This window comes from Ceratosolen solmsi, unplaced genomic scaffold, assembly GCF_000503995.2.
Source record: "Ceratosolen solmsi marchali unplaced genomic scaffold, CerSol_1.0 scaffold23, whole genome shotgun sequence".
NCBI classification, from domain to species: Eukaryota; Metazoa; Arthropoda; class Insecta; order Hymenoptera; family Agaonidae; genus Ceratosolen; species Ceratosolen solmsi.
The window spans coordinates 1,999,131-2,020,725 of record NW_011948430.1 but is presented as its reverse complement, the minus strand read 5'-3'; the positions used below and the strand labels follow the sequence as shown (position 1 = coordinate 2,020,725).

Sequence of the window (21,595 nt, the reverse complement as noted above, 5' to 3'; positions counted from 1 at the left end):
GTGTTGAGTTTTCCAAGTAATGCAAGATCCTAGTGAAAAGAGCCACAAAATTGCTTGCAAAACTCATAGACTATAGCTTTAAACTTGCACGATTTCTTCAATAATGTGAAAAACTAATTTGGAGCCGTGCAAAAGCTGAAAACCACAACCAGTCTATTAAGATAATATTTTCGCGAGGCATATCGGAGCTACGCGCAAGCTCCCTCTGATAACATAAAACAACGACTTTATTGCACATTCTAGATATGTTAATACATTATCAGTTGTAACACTACTCTTTTCTCTCTCTCTCTCTCTCTCTCTCTTTCTCTCACTCTTTCATTTCTTTCTTTTCTTTCTTTTACATACACGCGAGACGTTTTCAGCGTAAATTCTAAATTTCTAGAACGAGTTTGAGTATAAAATGAATTGGGAATAAGAGAAAAATGAACGACGCATTACCGTTGTTACATAATGATTTAGCGGAAAACTCTTTAATAGAGCAATTAAACATAAACGCTTACTTTCTTTAATATCAACGTCAAATGCCTTCCCTTTCCTTTCTCTACATAACCGAACGATCGACATCAATACTTTTTCCTTAATTAACGAATATTTAACGAATGTAAAAATTGCATCGACGTCGGTCAACGACTAAAATAAGATTTGTACTCCGTGCAGTTTCCACTCAGTCCTTTAGTTTACGAAAGCTTGTGGTCCAGATCTTCCGACACTCCACTTGCGCTCTCCAAGCCAAGCATTCTCCTAGATTTACGAACGCTACGATCTCTACTCGGTTCACTGCACTTTTGCAAATTCATACGACTTTTCATATGAGCATGAGTATGTATTAAGCCACCGAGCATATTCCAATATTGGCCCGATCTGCCCGATTGCTCCTTCTCACCCAGGCTCCTTCCTCCTCCTCGCGTACGCGGACCTCCCCCCATTCCTGGACTCGAAAACGATGGGCTAACGGCATGGACTCTCCACTCGCCGATATCCAAGCACAATACGGAATTATTACTCGCGCGAATTACCACAAAATATGGAGAAAAAAAATGGAGCTTGGTGTCGCGCATCAAGCTCCCGTCATCTCGCAAGATCTATATAATCCCTTTTATAATCTATACGAGATACTTTTATCAATGGTTCAAGCGCTCGCACGTCAGCCTATTCAGCAAACGACCACGGATCATTATTCCTAGTTGTAGCGCTCCCGTGCTGGCTAAGACGTGTCGTAAGCGCAAGGAAAATCCGTAGCCCCAAAGGGGACAGCGCTCGAGGAAAGTTGAGCCGCGTCGCCTATCAACAACAGCCTTCGAGCAATGATTTTACGGTCACTTGTTTCTCATTACATCTTCGCTGCCTATCGTATTATATTTCTATTTATTATCTGTTTGTTGTTGTTGCTCTTGGCAGTGCGCGCGTGCTACGGAAAGACTCAATGGCTCCGCCGTCGGGGAAGACGGCCACGACGGCAGCTCAGCTCCTGCTCCAATCAATCGCGCAATCTCGTCGTTGTCGGATATCGTCGGATCGTCCCCCCGAGAGCGCAATAACGATAAAGCCAAACGGCGGGACGGTGCTATAGAGGGGCGTGGGGGAGGAGAAGAAACGTCATGTAGCATCATGAGCTTCAAGAACATCAAACGGTGCGTCTTTGGTTTTCGCAAAGATGTCCATCTTCCTTTCTTCCTTCCTTCCTTCCTTCCTTCCTTCCTTCCTTACTTCCTTACTTCCTACCCGGTGTGTTATTATTCGACGGCTGCGGTGGTGACGGCGTTGAACGTCGTGTTTGCGTCGGTGATGCGATGGTGGTGGTGGTGGTGGTGGTGGCGGTGGTGGCGGTAGTATTCTTAGTAATGGTGGTGGTAATAGTGGTGGTGGTAATAGTGGTGGTGGTAATAGTGGTGGTGGTGGTGGTGGTGGTAGTAGTGTTGGCAGTAGTATTGATAGTGGTGGTGATGGTGATGGTGATGGTGATGGTGATGGTGATGGTGATGGTGATGGTGATGGTGATGGTGATGGTGATGGTGATGGTGATGGTGATGGTGATGGTGATGGTGATGGTGATGGTGATGGTGATGGTGATGGTGATGGTGATGGTGAGGCGACGGCGACGGCGACGGTGGCGGTGGCGGTGGCGGTGGCGGTGGCGGCGGCGGTGTGCGAGGATGATGGCGAACAAAAAATAAAGGGGAGAAGGAACGGTGCTGGCAGCCGCCACTGGGAGAGAGAAAAGCGTATGGCGTAGCGTTTCAGTCGCGAGTCGGCGGCCCGAGAACTCGGGCGTTGAACGCGCGCGCGCAATGCAGGAGGTAAAGATCTACGGGGCCCGAGCCAGCGACGCCGTGGCCCACGACGGGGAGACGACGGCGGTGCCCGGGTCCCCGGACCTCGAGACGTGTCGGCTCTGCGTCAAGAGGTGCGGTCTAGGTTCGGAACACTGGGGCCTCTTCGAGACCGACCTGCCGCAGAAACTCATGGCGTTCGCCGCCGTACAGGTTAGACCGATTTTACTACGAGCTTAGACCACGGGCGCCCAACAACCGGAGGCTTATCCGTCCTTATCGTCCCCTACACGGTGGAGTCTCCGATTTCTTTGACCGCGCGACTCTTTCAAAGGCCATCGTTGTGACCTCGGCTTATATTTGCAATCGGCCTTTCTAAAAGCCTATTCTTTCGAACGTGTGTCGCCTAATCATCGGGCTCTAGGCTCCGTTCGACCCGACCCTCCTCTTCTTCCTCCTCCTTCTCCTCCTCCTCCTCCTCCTTTTACTCTTCTTTCTTTATTTATTTATATTGTTGTTGTTGTTGTTGTTGTTGTTGTTGTTTTTTTTTGTTTTTTTGTTTTGAGGTTTGGGGGTTTCACTCGACCTCGCTCGCTCCGTTTGAAAGGAGAAGAAACGAAAACACGACTTTCTCGACGCGTTCGATGATTAATGATTATAGAGTGTATGTATAATTAATTAGGCATAATGTAAAAAGGCTTTATTCAGCAGCGCGATTAAACCAACGAATACACGATTCTTTTTAATTGCTAACTGTACATACTCCATCGGTGGTAGCAATGCTTTTCCAAATATAATTTCCACATTCGAATAATTTTAATCTTCGGAAGTACGTATCAACGTACGACTCGTTCACCTCGTTGAAAACAATGAAATATTATTGTTACGTGTACCTTTTTTTTTTTCTTCTTATTTTATCTTCCCTTGATTTTCAAGAGACATTTTGAAGAGACATTGTGCATTGTTGTGTCGATACGAGGCTTAGTCTTTGTATGTAGCCTATGTAACACGAATCTAATTGTAGTCCATTTTCCTATTAACTAATATTAATTGAACCATTAAATGCAACAAGGGGGAAATTTTAACGTTAAAAGAGCATCGTTATTAGTATAAATTTTTATTAAGCTCAAAGGCCTCTTATTTAGTACTTTATTTAGCCATTTTATTCTAATTGTACTTTATAATAATTATTAATAATGAAAATCGTTTGTTTTGTTGTTTATGTGTTTTTAAATTAATCACCTAAATGGCCGATAATTAAATTTATCGTTTAAATTATTATTATTCCATGGCTTGACGCGCGCGTGTCAATTAAGTGGTGACAAAAGTCTAGGTTAAAGTTTAGTATTTTTGCGACAATGGCAATGAAATTTATTAAAATATTTCATCCAAATCTATTATAAAAGTTAATAATTTTTGTAATAAGCTTCTAAATTATGCGCTTAATTTTGCAGATTCAAAAGAATGATGGCTTACCGTCGGTCATCTGTACAAACTGTCGAAATTTGGTGTACATGTCGTACAATTTTAAGTGTCAGGTAGAAAGAAGCGATCATGATCTTCGCCAAGCTCTTCTCATTGGACAATCAACGACCCATTGGCCTTCGGTATCAATTGTAAAATCCATTGAAACTATAAATACATTGGAAAGTATGGTACCTTGTTTGCAAAAGAATATCAATGGCCCCTGCATGTCGGTACAACACGAACATAGTGAGAATAATCATGAACAATTTATTTTTGATATTGCCAATAGTTGTGATATAGAAAGTGAAACATGTAAAAAGCAAGTTCAAATGGAATCGAATAGTTTGATTGGGGCAGAGAATATTGTAGAAAATAGTAATGCAATTACTTTTGAATTGAGCGGTGGAATATCGGAAAGCGTGAATAGTAGGGAGCACGCTTTAATAACTTACGAAGAGCAATACGAGATGAAGAACGAATTAATTATCAAAGCTGATTCTGGTGAATTGAAATCAAAGGAAATACTCGAAAGTTTTAATCAAAGCGACGATGAAAAGCCATTAATATTGAGAACAAAACGTCACAAATGTAATTATTGCATAAAGTCGTTTGCCAGCCTGTCGTTGCTGGAAAAACACGCTGTGATTCACAAAAGGCATCTGGAAATAGTTTATACTTGCTATTTATGCGACGAGCAATTTTCCTCGGTCGATAAAGTGAAAAATCATGCGTTGGTCACTCACGGCGTGAACTTGGAGAAAGAAAAAATAATGGAAAGTACAAGAATGCGACGTTTATCCGGTTGGGTTAAAAAGATCGACGACCCTATTAATTATGAGCAGAACAATTTATTGGTCGAAAGTATGGATGAAATGAAAAATAATAAATTTGTCTGTAAATTTTGTTCCAGACAATTTACTTATCATAAGTCTTTTATGGCTCATATTACAACGCATCCGGATTATAACGATAAACTATTAAGCGAATTGAATAAAGGTCCAATAGTTTCACAGGCTGCTCGGACAAATACAAAAACTACTTTGCCCTCTGAGAACGCTGAGGTTATTTCTGATCAAATAAATGCTGAAATCACTTCCCATTCGGAAACTTTAAAAAGCGTTTCTTATCCAATAAGTGAAGAGCCGTCTTCGCAATCAAGAATTTTAGCAACAGTCTCTCAAGAGAATAAGTGCAAAGGCGGAGGTATTTATAGAGACGATACGGAGGAATCTGAAGCCGATGACGACGATGACGATGACGACGACGATGGTCAGTGCGAGGATGACGATATGCCCGCAGCTAGTATACAGTGTAATCAATGTGGTAAACTCGTCGCAACTTTAAGAAATCTCAAAAGGCATCTCCTAACACATTCTGGCCTTAAACATAAATGCTCGATATGTAGTAAGGATTTCTCAAGACCTGACAAGCTTCGAGAGCACCAGCAATTAAAACACAAGGAGGAACTGTTTGGGAAATCTGATTCAGACAACGAATCGTCGGACGACAATAATGTATCCGTTGCTCGGAAAAAGGTATGGCCTATTGATTTAATTAAACGAATATTATTTATCCGTTAATCAGAGAAATTTGTACAATCTTATTTTGCCCTCAGGATAAATGTAATCGACCGTATAAATGTTCGCTGTGTCCGAAGGCCTTTGCACAGCCTCAATCACTGGCCAATCACGAAGAAAGACATAAACGGGTTCGCGATGTACAGAAGCGCTACTTGTGTGAAGTCTGTAGCAAATGCTTTGCACAAAGTGGTTCGTTAGTAGCTCATATGCGTACTCATACAGGTGTAAAGCCTTATGTTTGCAACGTGTGCAGTAGAGCTTTCACCAAAAGTACATATCTGCAACTTCATCTTAGAACGCATAGCGGAGAAAAGCCGTATATTTGTCAATATTGTAGCAGAGCTTTCGCCAGAGCAAACACCTTGGCTCGACACATCACTATGCATACGGGAGAAGCCAAGTATCAATGCCAAATCTGCACAAAATCTTTCAGACGACTCACATCTTTGAACGAGCACACATATACTCACACAGGTCAAAGACCTTACGCTTGTAAGATTTGTTCCAAGAGGTATAACAATGCTGGTTCGTTGTATGCACACACAAAGAAATGTAAGGCGATGCAAGTTGCTGCGAATCAAACAACATACTCGGTCTCTCTACATCCGAATGATAATACTAGCATAGTACCACAGAATGACAGTAATAATGCGCCACAGCTTCTGATTTTTACCGAGAAGAAAATCGATGAATTAATAACTGACGAGTCTATAACGGCTGTACCGTCCACCTGCCAATACATGATTACGAATGTACACGCTCAGAAATCAATGACACCCAATGTGCTCGAGCCATACACGATTCAAGAATCTGATGTTTATAGTATGAACTCTAAACAATTTAAGACACCTTATTACGGATTGTATCCAAATATGTGAAAATTGTAAATTTGTTCAAGTTAAGTGAAATGTTTGTATGTCTTATTTTTTCTATAAGTGAGAAATATTTATCTTACATTTGATAAATTCTATTTACTGTAAAAACTGTAAAACTGTAAAAAGTTAATTTTTCATTCTAACCAATGAATGCGATGAAATTAAATGGCAATATTATCATATTTCATTGATATTATTTAAAATATTGCCAAGTTTTTTTATCACTATATTGTGATATTTGGTAGAAGTGCTAATCATAGTGTAAATTACTATTGTGAAATAATTTATAAAAAAAAACATATGAACTGGGATATAATTTTAAGAATGTAATTTATATATATTGGTGTGTACACTTAGTATGATGTTCAAATTGTATGAATTTTTTTTTTAAAGATTTTCACAAGATGTACCTGGAAACTAAAAATACATTTACAAGAAAATGAATATAGTACGAGCAATTAGACAATTAGTATTTTTATTTACATTATTATTGTTAACAGTGTAAATTAGAATAAAAAGACTGTTTGGAATTTTATATTTGTAAATATATAAGAATATACATACATTATCAAGTCATTATACATATTATATTGTAAGTAGATACTTTATCAATTATCATTAAAACTCTTAGGAGTAATATTAGAGACCAATATTATTTTATAATAAAGATTTTGTAAAAAGAGTAGTGGAATTTCTTTTCCTTCAAAACAATCTTTTAGTCAAGTACTTGTAAGTAGTTTTCATCGAGGGATATAAATAAATCGTTGTTGATTTAATTTATGATAGGTTTATGTATACAGTATTTCTAGGTATTCGGTTAGCATGCATAGCATTATCATATAAAATTACATTATTTAATTAGTTTAAATAATAAGTAATTATTTTAAGTTAATTTATTATTATATAAAGTTCGTTAATCACTAATAATTATTTGCTTGAGATTATCTTGTAAAATGACAGAGTGCTACTTATAATTTAAAATCCAGGTATTTTAAGTAACTTTTTAAGGTTAGGATTACTTTTGTGATTCTTTAAATACAATAGTAATTTATCTTAAAAATGGCAAAGAGTGCTGTCGAATTTTTCTCTTATACCGAGAAAGATTTTCATTTTCAAGTTCAATGCAATAATGAAGACTCAAATTTTGATATATTATTGAAAAGAAAGTGGGCTAAAGCTGAAGAAGATAATTTGCTTCGTTATTCTGTGAAAGTACAACAAACTAAAGTTGTCGAAGGAAAATACGGATTTTATGCTCAGGTCTGATAAATGAGTCGCTTATTATTATAAATTTCTATGAAATGTTCATAATGATATTTCAATTGTAGTTAAATATTGAAAGAGCAACATTGCGAAGGAGACCAGATGATATTACATCGATGATTCAGCCATTCGATTCTGAGAAATTTAATTTCATGAAAATACCACAGAATGAAATATTATTCAATATTGGAAATTGCGATGAAAATGATATTATAGCTGTTAATGTTAGTCCTATTCTTTGGGGTCACAGTTTATTCGTGTCCAAATGTACGAGTGGATTGCCACAGCAAGCAACATTGCATAGCTTTAAAAAAGCTATAGAATTAGTTCTACTTAGTAATTCAGAGTGAATATTTAATTTAAATATTTTGCACAATTTTATGAACAATTGTAATTTATGAAATTGAATATTGCAGGAACATGAGAGTCTTATTTAATAGTTTATGCGCAAATGCATCTGTTAATCATTTACATTGGCATTTTTATTATCTTAATCATAGGATGTTACTTGAGTCGATAGTAAGTATAATAATGACGAATAAAAGAGAAGTGTAGTAGGTGATGTTTGTACAGAATGTTAAAATAAGTCGTTTAATTTACTTTTAGTCATTGGAATATTTTATTGGCTCAGTTTACATTCTTCATGACTTTCCAGCCAAGGGATTTTGTATTAAGTTTTCATCATTCGATTATCAGGATATTAATAAATACGCCTCTTATGCATATAAAATTGTTTCCTGCCTTCAGGAAAATCAAATTGCACATAATATATATATTACTAGATCTAAAACAGACAAAGATAAAGACATTTTTGATGATATTCGCATTTATATTTGGGCAAGAAAGCCTAGTTACGGTATAAAAAATACTAATGATTTTATTATTGCAGCGTGTGAACTTTTTGGCCATTTACCAATAAGATGTAAGCTCTATTTCAAAACAAATACCAAATAATTTGTGAAAAAATAAGTGTAAATTATGTTTTACTATCCTCAGCTCAAGAAGCATACGAGTCTATGCACGAGCAGTATATAAGCGAATATTTAAATGATAATACTAACGATGCATTTTTATCTGCCCAGAAATTAATCGAAGAAATTCTGTCTCAGAATGTAGAAAACAAAAACGATCTTACACTCTCATAGTTCGATAATACACAATAGAAATTACTGTAAATAAAAATAATGTTTTTATCTAATTGTTGTAAAAATTGTTTATTATTTTAAATCTATCTTAAAACTTAATTTTACTCCCTTCATTTTTCTTCATTTGTGATTACATAATATGTCCAATTTATATTGATTCAATATTGTTTCTATAGAAACAATTTTTTTCCTTATTGCTTAATCATACTAGTTGTATTCTAAATTAGTATTAATATAATAAGAAATGGAGGAAGATGGTAAGATAATATTGTATATTTTATTTGAAATTCAATTGCAAGTAATTTTTTTCATTCCCCCAAGACAATACATCGTGGCAAAATGAGGATAACGAATCGACTTCTGTAACATCGGTTTCTATAGCATATCATTCAGAAGATTTTATATCAAAGCCCAGGCTTTCTGAAAATGGAACCGTTCCATTTAATATCTTGGAATTTATGTATCCTTATTAATATTATAAATCGCAATGTCTTATGTAATAACAACGAGCAATCCTTAGCAGTTGCTTTTAGTCATTCATTTGGTTATGATTGTCGGAAGCGATTTAATCTCTGTGTGGCAGATCCTAATACTTTGATTTTCGCTTCTGGTAATTTAATTCACTTCTTTAATATTGAAAATAATATTATAACGTTCAGACGATGTTCTACTGGCGGCGGCATTGGTGATATTACTGTAGGTGAACTAATTACATAGTATTTCAATAAATTAATTAATTAAGAAAAAATTCTACCTTAGAAGTTATTGTCTCATCAAAAATGCTATATTGATAAAGTTTTTATTTTCATTTGTACATAGTTATTTTTTATTTTAAACATAATAGCAATATAATCATATTACTTATATTTATTTATTATATAAAATATAGTAAAATATTGAAGATATTATCTTAAATAAAATATATGCGACATTAAGTAAACATCAATCTTTTAGAACAATTATATTATATTTTTTCATTATTTTCAACATAATTAAGCTATATAATATTTAAATAATTTAAACTTATTTTCCTTTATTTGTTTCTTGATTATATATATATATATATATATATTTTTTTTTTTTTTTCGAGGAAAATTTTTTGAATAATTTAAACTATTATTTCTTATAATTATTTATGTAAATATATTATATCGTACTTCATTACATTTCATATAATTAATTTAAGGAAATATGATAAAATATTTTACAATATTTTCTAATATTTTATATAATTATTAAACACACAAGATTATTTCAATATAAATAGTGAACAGATAACATTAATTAATTGTACATATATTATTATATCGATATTTAAAAATTTCACAAATATTTAGTCAATATTACTTATTTGTAGGAGAACGATACATCTATCGTAATTAATTAATCAATTAGCAAATTCTTATTCAAAAGAAATTAATTTTATAGATAGTAATGTAAATTTTAAACGAGCATTGCCAATGTTTAAGTTATTATAAAAATGTCGGGAGAATTTTAATTTATGATACATTTTCTATCGCCATTCAATTTCATCATAATAGTGATAAGTAATATCCTGATATTAATATTCGATTTATATTTAAAATGGAAGTTTTTTTAAAAAAAAAAGTTGTCAAAATGAAACAAAATTTTATAAATACCCAAGCGAATTAAAATAGTATATTTTTACTTTTCAAGTTGAATTGAATTCAAAATAGTTAAAAAGTTCAAGAATTTAGTAAATTTTTCGTACAATTATGAGATACGATATATCAATATCTAAGCAATTATATGTGAAAAGATGAATATTAGACTTTTTTTATTTAGAAAAATTCAGTTTTCAATCACATTGCCATTGGCGAAAATGGAGTAAATCCGCCTTTAATTATTTACGAATGGCCCAGTATGGAAATTGTAACAGTTTTACATAAAGGCACCACGTGTTCTTATTCTACTATAAGATACAGGTAAATTAAGCCTAATGTTTATGTATTCCGTAAGTGAGATAATTTTGTTTGATCATAAGGTCGAAGTTGTAGCGTGAAATTTTAGTTTCCGCTTTAAAAAAGAAAAATTAATATTTAAAGATGTTAAATAAAATTTTTAAAAATCACGAACATTTTAAATGGTTAATAATAATAATAATAATAATAATAATAATAATAATAATAATAATAATAATAATAATAATAATAATAATAATAACTTTTTATCGGTAGTACATGTAAGTAAGACGGCAATGTAATATATATGTATTAATTTTTATTTTAAATAATACTCATCAATGTTAATGTACACGAGTTATTTATTATAATCCATACACGTAATTATAGTCCAGATGGTTTGAGATTAGTATCGCAAGGAGGTGATCCTGATTACCTGATTACTATATGGGACTGGCAGAGGTCTACAGTCGTACTTCAATGCAAATCCCATGGTCAAGACGTTTTTAATGTTGTTTTTTCGCACACGTTACACGGTCATATGACCACATGCGGTTCTGGCCATATTAAGTGCTGGAAGATGTCGGAAACGTTTACTGGACTTAAATTACAAGGGGAACTTGGAAGATTCGGCAAAACTGAAATTTCGGACATTGTTAGCGTCTATCCAATGCCGGATGAAAAAGTATATCCATTTTATTTTTATTTCCCGTTATTATTGCTTTAGCTATTTGGCAAATGACAATAATGAATTATTCTTAAATAGATTATATCGGGTTGTGAGTGGGGTAATATTTTAGTTTGGGCAGAAGGTTTGATAAAGATCGAGGTGAGCAGAAAAAATAAGAAACCATGCCACGACGGTTATGTGTCGCAGTTTGAATATGTAAACGGGGAGCTCATATCAATTGGTAAAATTCATATCAATAAAAATTGTCGTTTAGAATTTTAATTTTCATATTATTGTTTTTATATTACTTGTATTAATTTTAGGCACCGACGGCCGCATATGTGTTTGGTACTATGAGACAATTGATATTGCAATGCCATCGGAGACCAGTAATATTCTCGAAATCGAGCCAATTTATGAATTTCAAATTTCAAGCAATGAAAAAAGTGATTATTTAAATTCAGCTATGCTTATGCAGATTTTGAAGCAAGACCAAAATGACCCCGATAATGGTATTTGGTACGCGCAGGTAGATGATTTTCTTAACGCATGTTCATTAAATAAAGATGAAAGATGTCGTTATCTATACACTAATAATATTATATTTCGATACAACAATTATAAATGACTATACGTTCGAAATTTTCTAAAAAAGTAAATTTTTTGTATTATAATGTTTGAATTTCATTGTAATATATCACATTCATTAGCTTCCTTAGTATAGTAGTTTCATTCATATTAATTATTTAATTTAAAAAATTCTTCTTTAATTTATTAAGTCACTTGTATTAAATAAGATTATTTATATTCATAAATGCATAATTTTCGTTTATTTTTTGGTCTTTGAATTTAACGATCGAGTAGCCTAATACACACACACGCGCGCGCGCGCGCACACACACACACACACACACACACACACAAATTACGAAAAATCATAATAATTGCCCTCTTAAATTTATATTTTGCATGATTTAAATTCTACGAAATATATTTCATACATTCGAATCAATACCTACAATCATCGAAGTTTAATAAATAATATATAAACAAAATTTACATTAATCGTACTACGTAAGAACATAATGTATTAAGGACGGCTCTGGCGGCATTTGGTTGTTGCATCTACTGGAGGATATGCATCAATTAAAATATGCTAAACAGCTGTTTTATTGCCACGCGGACTCAGTTTTAGACATGGACACATCGGATTGGGGTCCTTATATAGTGACCATTGGTCAGGATAGTTATCTGCATCTTTATAATTATCATGAGAGGACGTTGATATTGAGACATCGATTTAACGAACTGGCCAGCCACGTCATTTGGTTACCATGTTCTGTGCGTATAATTTCTATAATTCTGTAAATAATCGCCATTATGCGAATATACGGGTATTTATTATTTGAAAAAGGATGCATCACGCATTTCTATTCAAATATCATTTATAATTAATGTCCAGCTTTGTATAATTACCTTTATATTTATATTTTTATAATTTATGTAATTAATTAATAAGCAATATCTTTATCTAACATAATAAATTTAAAGTAATAATACTTTTGGATTAGGTCAAGGTCAATAAAGGTTGTTATTATATTTAATTATTTATTTGTGAAACATTGCTTAAGATTGAATAATGCCGATAAATTTTTAATTATTTTTAAGGTGGGACCGACTGGATCGATAATAATTTGTGCATTCAATAGCGGAGTGATTCGAATTTTCAACTTGGCTCTATTTGATTTTGAAAACAATGATGCTGCCAATGTTAAATTAATTCAAGCTTTAAAGCCCCATACAATGAAAATCACTTGCATGTCGATAAATCCAAATAACAAGTACCTATGCGCTTCTACAAGCAAACATATATTACTAATTTAAAAATGTATTAACTCTTTTTCTTTTCTTTTTTCATATTATATCATCAGATTATTAGCAACTGCAGGGGAAGATAATATTGTTTTCGTATTTAATATTAAAGTTGAAGAGTCGAGGCCGAATTTAATTCCGATTGGATATATTGAAATACCTTCACACGTCACTTTTATGACTTGGAAACCTGATTATGTAAGACAATTTAAACAAAATTAAATGATACCTTCTTAAGATGACTAAAGTATATCTATAATATTATATATATATATATATATATATATTCAGTCTGAACATATAATTGTTGCAATATAAATACAAATACAAATGAATTGTAATTTAAAATTAATATAGTTTCATTTGAGTAGTGAATTTGAAAATTTCATTTCCATAATTATAGGCTACAACTTTATTTATGGGTTGTTTGTATGGGGACTGCATTGAAGTAACTCTTCCAGAAGAGCCACAAACCTATACTACGAAATCCTATAAATTAGTTGAGTGCAATCTGATAATTTTTAAGTTTCAATCCGTAAAGTCTTTTATAATTAGAGAGCAAGTTCGTGAAATTGCTGAAAAAGAGAAGCAGCAAAAGCTTGCAGAGAAAAAAGAAGAATTGAGAATAATGAGAGAAGAGAATCCTGGAATAGACATTGATGAAGAATTATTTCTTGGTAAACAGTTTAAAGTACATCTAATAAACACTATTATTTCTGTATCGACTTTTAAAATAATTATGTAATTGAAATAGAAGCGTTTGAAATGAAATTAATTTAAAATTATTCGAATAACAGAAGAAGGGATAAAAGAAGATTTTTCATTGCCTGATATTTACATTCCTGAAGTACCGAATGCAGTTTTACTTGCAATGTACACAACAAGAAATTCTATACTATTGTCAATGGCTGGGTACGATGCTGGATTCATGTATGAATATACCAATCCCGAACCCAATAATAAAACTGTACACATTAATAGTTACTTAATCGATGATGGCAATGACGATGAGATTCGATCATTTTTATATTTGTAAGTATTAATGTCGGAGATTAAATGCAATTAAATCTTCCTCGGTAACTGAAGTGCTGATAATCTCCAATGAAATACAAATAAATTGTTCTTATTATGTAAGAAAATTATAATTAATATTACAATGTTAGTAAACTTTACAAAATTCTAAATGAAATATATATATATATATATATATATATATGAGATAGAAATTTGTATTCTGCAAATTTCTTACAATTTTATTATTTAAATACCTATTATTTCAGTCAAAATCGAAAATACGTGATTTTTGGAATGGAACACGGTGAGATACGCGTCTGTAAAGTTAATCCAGAGAACGTTACAGATTTTTCTAATTATTGGGTTTTACCAATGCATGATAATTTTAATGGTATTATATCAAGTATTTGCTTAAGTTACGATCAGACAACGCTAATAACTTGTGGTCACGATGGCAATATTTTTTCTTACTACATCAATGATGACTCCCCTGCTCCAGAAATTGACATTCCCGTTGTAAAGCCAGCGAGCGAATTAGTAAGATTTCCCCACGTAAATTACTTTGTGCGATATAAATTAAGCAACCTTGAAAAGTATATTGTAATTATGAAAAAATATATATATTTTCAATTGATTAACTTTAATCAATCATAACTATAATTCTAAAAGCTTTGAAAAAAATATAAATTTATGAGCAATTAACTTTTTGTTTTTTATTTAGTTTGTAACTGATGTAGCGGATATAGAGGATTTAGATTATCTAAGTTTAGAAGACGAAATCGTACTAATAGAAAAGAATCGAATATTGGCTAATGCTAAAGAAAATAAAACCAAAACCTATGCGATGCTTCATGAATTAAATGAAAAATATAATTCAGTTTTGAAAAAGTAATAATTTCGTTTGTGTCCGCATTTAAATGCCAATATTACATTTAATTTTAATCATTAACAATTCAATCGCTTTCTTTCGTTAAATACTAGAAACAACGCTTTACCATTATCCCAGAGGCTTACCGATGAAGAATTGCAACTTGATCCAAGAGTTATACAGAATTTAAATGTTCATCTAGATAATGAAATGGATCTTGTTTATAAAAAATTAGAGCATAACGTAGAAAAACATAAACTTAAATTGAAAAAGCTGATGGATCATTTTATCGAGCCAATTACTTGTTTGCCCTTTGCCGTACAAAAGATATTGTAAGAGAATAATAACTATTGCTTTACGAATATAAAGGTAAATTCTGTAATTAAAAATGTAATCGATATTTCAATTAGAAAGCCAGATACGATGGTTCACTCTTTACGTGAATTAAAGTTAACTGAAGCATATTTAATCGATCGGCAATATATTCCAAAGGAGGAGGAAAGTATTGCAGTACATAGTAAGTAAATTGTAATTTGGAAATCCTTGGACTAACTGATCTACACAAATCTACACAAATGCAATGTTTATTAATTCAAAACATTCTTGTAAATAGAGACCGAAACATTAGATTTTCAATCAGAGATAGATGCAACTAAATTTTCAAGGTCTTTTAATGCAATATTTATAAAGTTATAAAATTATAAATATCATGTTTATGTGTATTTTAATTCATTTTAATTTTAAGATCCGTGATGAACGAAGAATTATATAATGATAAAGGAGCGATGATAACAGAAAGCTTCTTAAAGGATTTAAGCCCGCGGACAATTCAATTTCATCTTACCGATGAGATTAATCAATTGTTAAAGAAATATCGATGTTTGAAAAAAAAATTAAAAGAGGAAGAAGAAGAGGTAAAAGCATTTATTGTTCTACAGATGATTTGCTCCATTTTCCTCTGCATTAAGAATTCTAATTTTAATTTGTACAGTGGAAAGTTTTAGAAGCGCAAAAGCCCAATTTAACAGCAATGAATCCAGAGGATGAAAGTGTGATTGAACATGTGAAAAGGACAATAGGCGATTTTAAGCTTAAGTCATCGTTAAATTTCGATAACATGAGTTTAAACTTTCCGACAATTTCGAGTAAATCAGTCCAAATAATCGATTATAGAAGAAAGGTAATTGAATCGAAAGCTTTGTAAATATACTTTAAGAGTGCTTTTAAAAAAATTATTTTCTAAATTAATCATAATGTTAGATTCATTTTCGACGTGAAAATTTCAATAATAGACTCAAAGATTTAAGAACGAAGAAAATTGAATTACGGGCTGAGGTTAAGAAATTAACAATAATATTGAACAATATTCATCTTGAAATACCTGAAAATGCACAAAAACCTGTACCAAATTTGCCAGAGATCGATGAGGATGTGGAATTTCCAGAACACAATTTAAAGGTTATATTATTTTAAGTATTATTACTATTATTATTATTATTATTATTACTATTATTATTATTTATTATAATTGTTATTATTACTATTTTACGAAAATTCGTTCTAACGTAGTGAAGATTTATTCTAATTACTTCGAGTAAGCTCATTTATCTTTATTCATGGAGAGACAGAAATTAAACCTTTGAAATATATTGTGTATGTTAATTTGATTCAATATCACTTTTATAATTGTATTTTTATTATTTAGCTGGAAACCTATGTTTTAATGGAGGATCGCGTGAAAGAAACAAAAATGAAAAAACAAACAAATATTTCAGCTTTACCTGTGCACGACATGGATGAAGAATATGAGGTACTTTTATTAGATCCTTTGCAATCAGAAAGTACGCAGAATGGAATAAATTATAACACTAATGCAAAAATACGAGCAGTTCGCAATACTGTACCGGCAAATGTCTTAGCTGCAATTGAAGAAGCTGAAAAAGTTGATAGTAAATTGGGTATTGAATAAGTATATTATAAATCATTTAATCAGTCGCTTAAAACGATATTATTTTTCTTCTTTCTTCCATTTTATAAAACAAACAATATTTTTTAGCTTATATGTTTAAAATGCTTCCTTACTTATTTATTAAGATAACATTTGCTTATAAAAACGTGTTGATAAAATTGAAAAAGAAAAAGAAAAAAAATTATCGGATATAAAAGAATTTTCATTTATAACGATTACAGAGAGATTTGCAAAATTCATTTAATTAATATTGATTTCATCGCGTATTTACAAAATGTAAATGTAATAATTGCCTGCAAAACAGTATATTCTTTAATATAAAGCAAAAGTCCGTTTATTGTTTTTATAAATGTCATGTGTAAGCAAATCTTGAAGTATCTAGCATTATTTGAAAAATAATTTTTGACATTAATTAGAGCGTGAAATGAAACGTGCACGCGTAGTAAAAAAAATTTACGAGCAAGATCAGATACTGAATCATGTCTATAAAAGTTATAAATCATTTGATAAGGAGCTCGATAAGCTCGAAAAAGAGAGATTTGAAATTGTTTATGAGACGATTTACGTAAATTTGTTCATATTGACGATCCATCAGGAATTGATTGTCCTTAGAAAGTTTGAGAAAATGGAAATGGAGCTCAACGAAATTATCAATAGCAATCAGAAGGCTAAGATTAAGGAAGTTAGTTGTGTAAGTTTTGAGTAATTTCGATTAATAATTTAACGTTATCCTTTAATGGTAAAAGCGACGAATAGCTTATGAATTCCCTGGCAATTTCCTGCAAACGGTTTTACTCAATGACAAACGATTAATGAAATTTTTACTATTCTTTTTGTATTTACAGATTAATAATTTTATTAGTAAAGTCGAAGACAAAACTTTCAAGATTTCAAAAATTCAGGAAAAAATAAACGAGAATTCAACGCGATATATAAATTCAATAAAGAATAATAAATATTATCGTTTTTTAAAGAAGATTTGTCAAAAGAAGTACAAAACCCATTCAGCGGAAGCCGATGGTATTCGTGCGAAAGAAAAACGACAAAATGTTATACGGACAATTTTGTTGCAGCGTGACTCTTGAATAAAATTTTAACGGGCCGCGTTTACATGAGAAAAGTCAATTAAATTATCCATTGATATACAAATCTACATATTTCCAAATTTAGATATTTGCTTTCTACTCATTATTCATTAATTTCTTTATTTATAATTTTTTATTGTCAAATGAAAGTTTCCAATTCGAGATAAGTACTAAAATCAAATGTCAAGGCTGCAAATGAAATTGAACCAACTCATTGCATAATCCAACTAATATACTGAATGTATTAAAAAAAAAAAAAAATTCATCAATGGCCCCGTAGCTTCGTCGGAGTCGGAGTCATCAATGAGCATCAGCAGTTCGGACGATGATATGGGAAAGGATAGCGACGCGAGCGACAACCTAGAAACGATCCACTTGGATGAGAATATTTGCCCACCGGAATGCAATAGGCAACTTTACGACGAGGCCTTCATTTTGCGCGAAATGAGATACGAAATGGAATCTCGCATTCATTCCAAGCAATCGCTGATCAATAATTGGAAACAGAAGATCGATGTTCATCGTAAACGTTTGAAGATGATCGATGTTGAGCTGCAGGAGAATCGCGATAAATTGCAATTACTGTTGGTGAGTTAGCGAAAGTATTTTGGCTTTAATCGGAATATTAATTAATGGAATAATGTTCTCCAATTACATTAAAAAGTGTTCGTGAAAACTTATAATAATATTTCATGGCGCTTCAGTTAGGTGTAGAATTTGATAATTTGATTATTCGTCAACTTCAATTTTCATTTACGTTTAATTTAAAGCATTTACTACTTTAGTCTATCATTGTGAATAATAATTTATACGAATGAGCAGTTAAATGAATTAATTTTATAATAATTTTATTTTTTTATTTCATTTCTGTCTGTCTGTCTTCTGTCTGTCTGTCTGTCTCTTTCTCTCTCTCTCTCTCTCTTTCTCTCTCTCTCTCTCTCTCTCTCTCTCTCTCTCTCTCTCTCTCTCTCTCATCGACAATATTTATCAAATTTTCAAAACTCTTCCATTATATTATGACCGAGCATTTTTTATGTCAAACTATCGCTTATATTATTTCTGAAATTATTAGACGAACTATAATATTCGGATAATTAATTTTTTAATCATTTGCTTTACAATTTTTAATTAGACCGACAAACAGAACCAGTTGAACGACATTGATATCACGGTTATACTAAAGTTGCATCAACTTCAATGCTTTACCGAGGGAGATAAGCCTGAAAATATTCAAAATTGTATAATTTTTGACAAAAATCGATTATCTCAATTATATGCAAGAGTAGGTCAACTTGAGAATGAGACAGCTGAACAGATGACGAAATATAAGTAAGTAAGCTTATGAAATATATGCTTTATTACGAAAAAAAAACACAAACAAACAAACAAACAAACAAACAAACGCCATTAAACCGATATATTACGTATATAATGTAACTTATTTTTTTTTAACTAATTATTAATTTATTATTTATTTATATGATAGGGGTAATGAGAATGATTTCGAAAGAATTTTAATCGTTAACAAGTTTTTAATAATTTTATATTTTAATGTTAGAAAAATAGATCGGCTTGTCGTACTTACAATGGAATAATAATTATATTCACTCGTTGAATAAAATTATATCGACTATTTTTGTTGTTGTTGTTGTTTTATTATTTTTATTTTTATTTTTATTTTTTTATTTATTTATTTTTTTTTTTTTTTTTTGATTAATAGCGTTTATACTTGCATAGTATTTTTTTCGTATTTTAAACGTTTGCTATTTAAAATTCTAAGGAATTCGATAGAGACGTTTATTGAAATTAAATTTCTACTACTCCTTTCCCCATCCCCCTCCCACGTACCACCGACCGCCTAATAAATATTTGATATTAATTTTTACACTGAAAATAATTATGGAATAAAATGTAAAATAAAAGATAATTGCTTGGCTTACAGAAACGATAAGATACATCTGCGTAAAATAAAAGTCAGCTGTGAATTAATGAAAGAAGAAATAGATAAATTGAAAAGGAAAATTAAAAAAAAAATGCAACAGAAATTCGGTCAACAAATATCATTGGTGACGTTGTACGAAGCCGTTTTACGAAGACTGATTGATGATATTAAAGCAAATACCAGCTCTCTAGTCAAATTTTACGATAATAAAATAAAAAGTTAGAGCGCGTTAATTTTAATTGACTTGTAAATTTGTTGTTATTAATTTATGAATTTTTAGGTATTAAGAACGAATATACGAAGAAGCTTGAAGTATTGAAGGATTTGATTAAAGATAATACAGAGAAATTGAGTATCTTGACTGTTCTAGAAGAGGAGTTGCTGAAATTGCGTAAAACGCTGAACGTTAAGCTAATGTCCGAGGTGAATTAACATTTCGTCCAGTTAAATACTAAATACATATGCGTTTTGTTCGTATTTCAGGAAGAGATTAATAAGTTAGAATTGGAGTATAAGTCTGAGTTAGGCAAACTCAAACGTATATTAAAAGAGCAGGAAAAGCATATGGATTGCGTTTCCAGAGACATAATATTTTTATCCAATAAATCTAAACATTTATTACCAATCGAGGAATTAAAATTAGACATTGATAAAGAAAATCGCAGGGCTGCATCGCCATTGCTCGACGGGGAAGAACAAGATTTGATAAATCATGCAGGTATTCTCTCTCGAGGTGAAATGTCCGTTAGTAAATCAAGTGACTCTTCCATAGACGATAACAGTGAATATAAAAAAGTTATTGCTGTTCGTATTCTTAATTTTTCTATGCTAATTCAAACACCAGACGACGCGTTCGTTTTATCCATATTTTATCTGTAATTAATGATAACAGGTGCGTCATATGTTATCACATATTACGGCTATAAAGGAAACGGATACTACAGAGACAATCGATCAGATGTTAACGGAAGTCACAGACAATTTAAATGATATTAAAACTCGGGAGGAGAAACTAGAGAGAGATGATAATGAAATAATAGAAATATCCGATGAAGAAGAAGGATGCTCTGAAATATCGAGCAAAGACGATATTGACGATCTCGCTGACATCACTAATAAGTACATAAACAAGAACGGCGACTTTTCATTAATACTTTAAACTGACGTATATTTCATCAAAATCTTATAACATTATTTTATAGTTGTAAACTAGTCGAATCAATGGAAGGCTCATTTGTACAAGAGATAGAGCCCGACATTCGCAATAGATTAGACGAGTTGTTTTTAAATATAGGAATTGAAGATAATAGTGGAGAAATATCACATAACTTAATACATAAACTAAGAGTAACCGAAGACATCGATTGTGCGATAAATTATATTCTAGATAAACTACCCTCGGATATTGATGATGAAAAGAGATCAACATATTGTAAACGTATTAAGCCATTTTTAATAAATATAATGAAACTTATTGAAATTAAGAATTTTGAAGCTATAGAGAATGTAAGTTTTTATTAAGGATTCGCTTATCGTTAAGAAAATTTACGTAAAATGGAAATCTTTTTATTTTTAGCAGGAAGGCGATTTTTAAATGATAGACAAATAAAATTTTAATAAGATTGGAAATTTACAGTTACATGTTGGATG

General features: G+C 31.7%; 3 protein-coding genes across 3 annotated transcripts; all 3 read left to right on the top strand.

The window, feature by feature from the left end:
* The first annotated feature begins 2,144 nt into the window (after window positions 1-2,144).
* Window positions 2,145-6,347, top strand: LOC105363962 (zinc finger protein 271-like). The gene is made up of 3 exons (XM_011501783.1): window positions 2,145-2,486; window positions 3,728-5,275; window positions 5,356-6,347. The coding sequence occupies exons 1-3, from the start codon at window positions 2,292-2,294 to the stop codon at window positions 6,196-6,198; spliced, it is 2,586 nt and encodes an 861-aa protein (XP_011500085.1). The 5' UTR covers window positions 2,145-2,291; the 3' UTR covers window positions 6,199-6,347.
* A 796-nt stretch (window positions 6,348-7,143) lies between these two features.
* Window positions 7,144-8,627, top strand: LOC105363960 (GDP-D-glucose phosphorylase 1). Its single transcript, XM_011501782.1, has 5 exons — window positions 7,144-7,455; window positions 7,524-7,804; window positions 7,875-7,977; window positions 8,065-8,380; window positions 8,455-8,627. The coding sequence occupies exons 1-5, from the start codon at window positions 7,255-7,257 to the stop codon at window positions 8,601-8,603; spliced, it is 1,050 nt and encodes a 349-aa protein (XP_011500084.1). The 5' UTR covers window positions 7,144-7,254; the 3' UTR covers window positions 8,604-8,627.
* Window positions 8,628-8,847: 220 nt separating this feature from the next.
* LOC105364098 (uncharacterized) lies at window positions 8,848-21,539 on the top strand. Its single transcript, XM_011501960.1, has 31 exons — window positions 8,848-8,860; window positions 8,925-9,063; window positions 9,137-9,299; window positions 10,410-10,549; window positions 10,916-11,210; window positions 11,292-11,436; window positions 11,519-11,724; window positions 12,291-12,536; window positions 12,864-13,036; window positions 13,127-13,265; window positions 13,471-13,744; window positions 13,865-14,099; window positions 14,348-14,618; window positions 14,803-14,969; window positions 15,063-15,281; window positions 15,360-15,466; window positions 15,563-15,614; window positions 15,695-15,863; window positions 15,941-16,129; window positions 16,210-16,407; window positions 16,655-16,907; window positions 17,335-17,609; window positions 17,764-17,938; window positions 18,284-18,591; window positions 19,136-19,332; window positions 19,946-20,163; window positions 20,226-20,368; window positions 20,429-20,749; window positions 20,838-21,081; window positions 21,159-21,451; window positions 21,522-21,539. Exons 1-31 carry the CDS (start codon window positions 8,848-8,850, stop codon window positions 21,537-21,539), a joined length of 5,985 nt encoding a protein of 1,994 aa, XP_011500262.1.
* The last annotated feature ends 56 nt before the right edge of the window (window positions 21,540-21,595 follow it).

Bases quoted from the DNA above. Each gene is read 5' to 3' on its own strand.
- LOC105363960 (XM_011501782.1), top strand. From the start codon at position 7,255: ATGGCAAAGAGTGCTGTCGAATTTTTCTCTTATACCGAGAAAGATTTT. The intron at 7,456-7,523 runs GTCTGATAAATG...TTTCAATTGTAG, and splicing joins AATACGGATTTTATGCTCAG to TTAAATATTGAAAGAGCAAC. The intron at 7,978-8,064 runs GTAAGTATAATA...ATTTACTTTTAG, and splicing joins GGATGTTACTTGAGTCGATA to TCATTGGAATATTTTATTGG.
- LOC105364098 (XM_011501960.1), top strand. The intron at 9,064-9,136 runs GTATCCTTATTA...AGTTGCTTTTAG, and splicing joins TTTAATATCTTGGAATTTAT to TCATTCATTTGGTTATGATT. The intron at 14,970-15,062 runs GTAATAATTTCG...GTTAAATACTAG, and splicing joins TATAATTCAGTTTTGAAAAA to AAACAACGCTTTACCATTAT.
- LOC105363962 (XM_011501783.1), top strand. From the start codon at position 2,292: ATGCAGGAGGTAAAGATCTACGGGGCCCGAGCCAGCGACGCCGTGGCC. The intron at 2,487-3,727 runs GTTAGACCGATT...TTAATTTTGCAG, and splicing joins TGGCGTTCGCCGCCGTACAG to ATTCAAAAGAATGATGGCTT. The intron at 5,276-5,355 runs GTATGGCCTATT...TTTTGCCCTCAG, and splicing joins TATCCGTTGCTCGGAAAAAG to GATAAATGTAATCGACCGTA.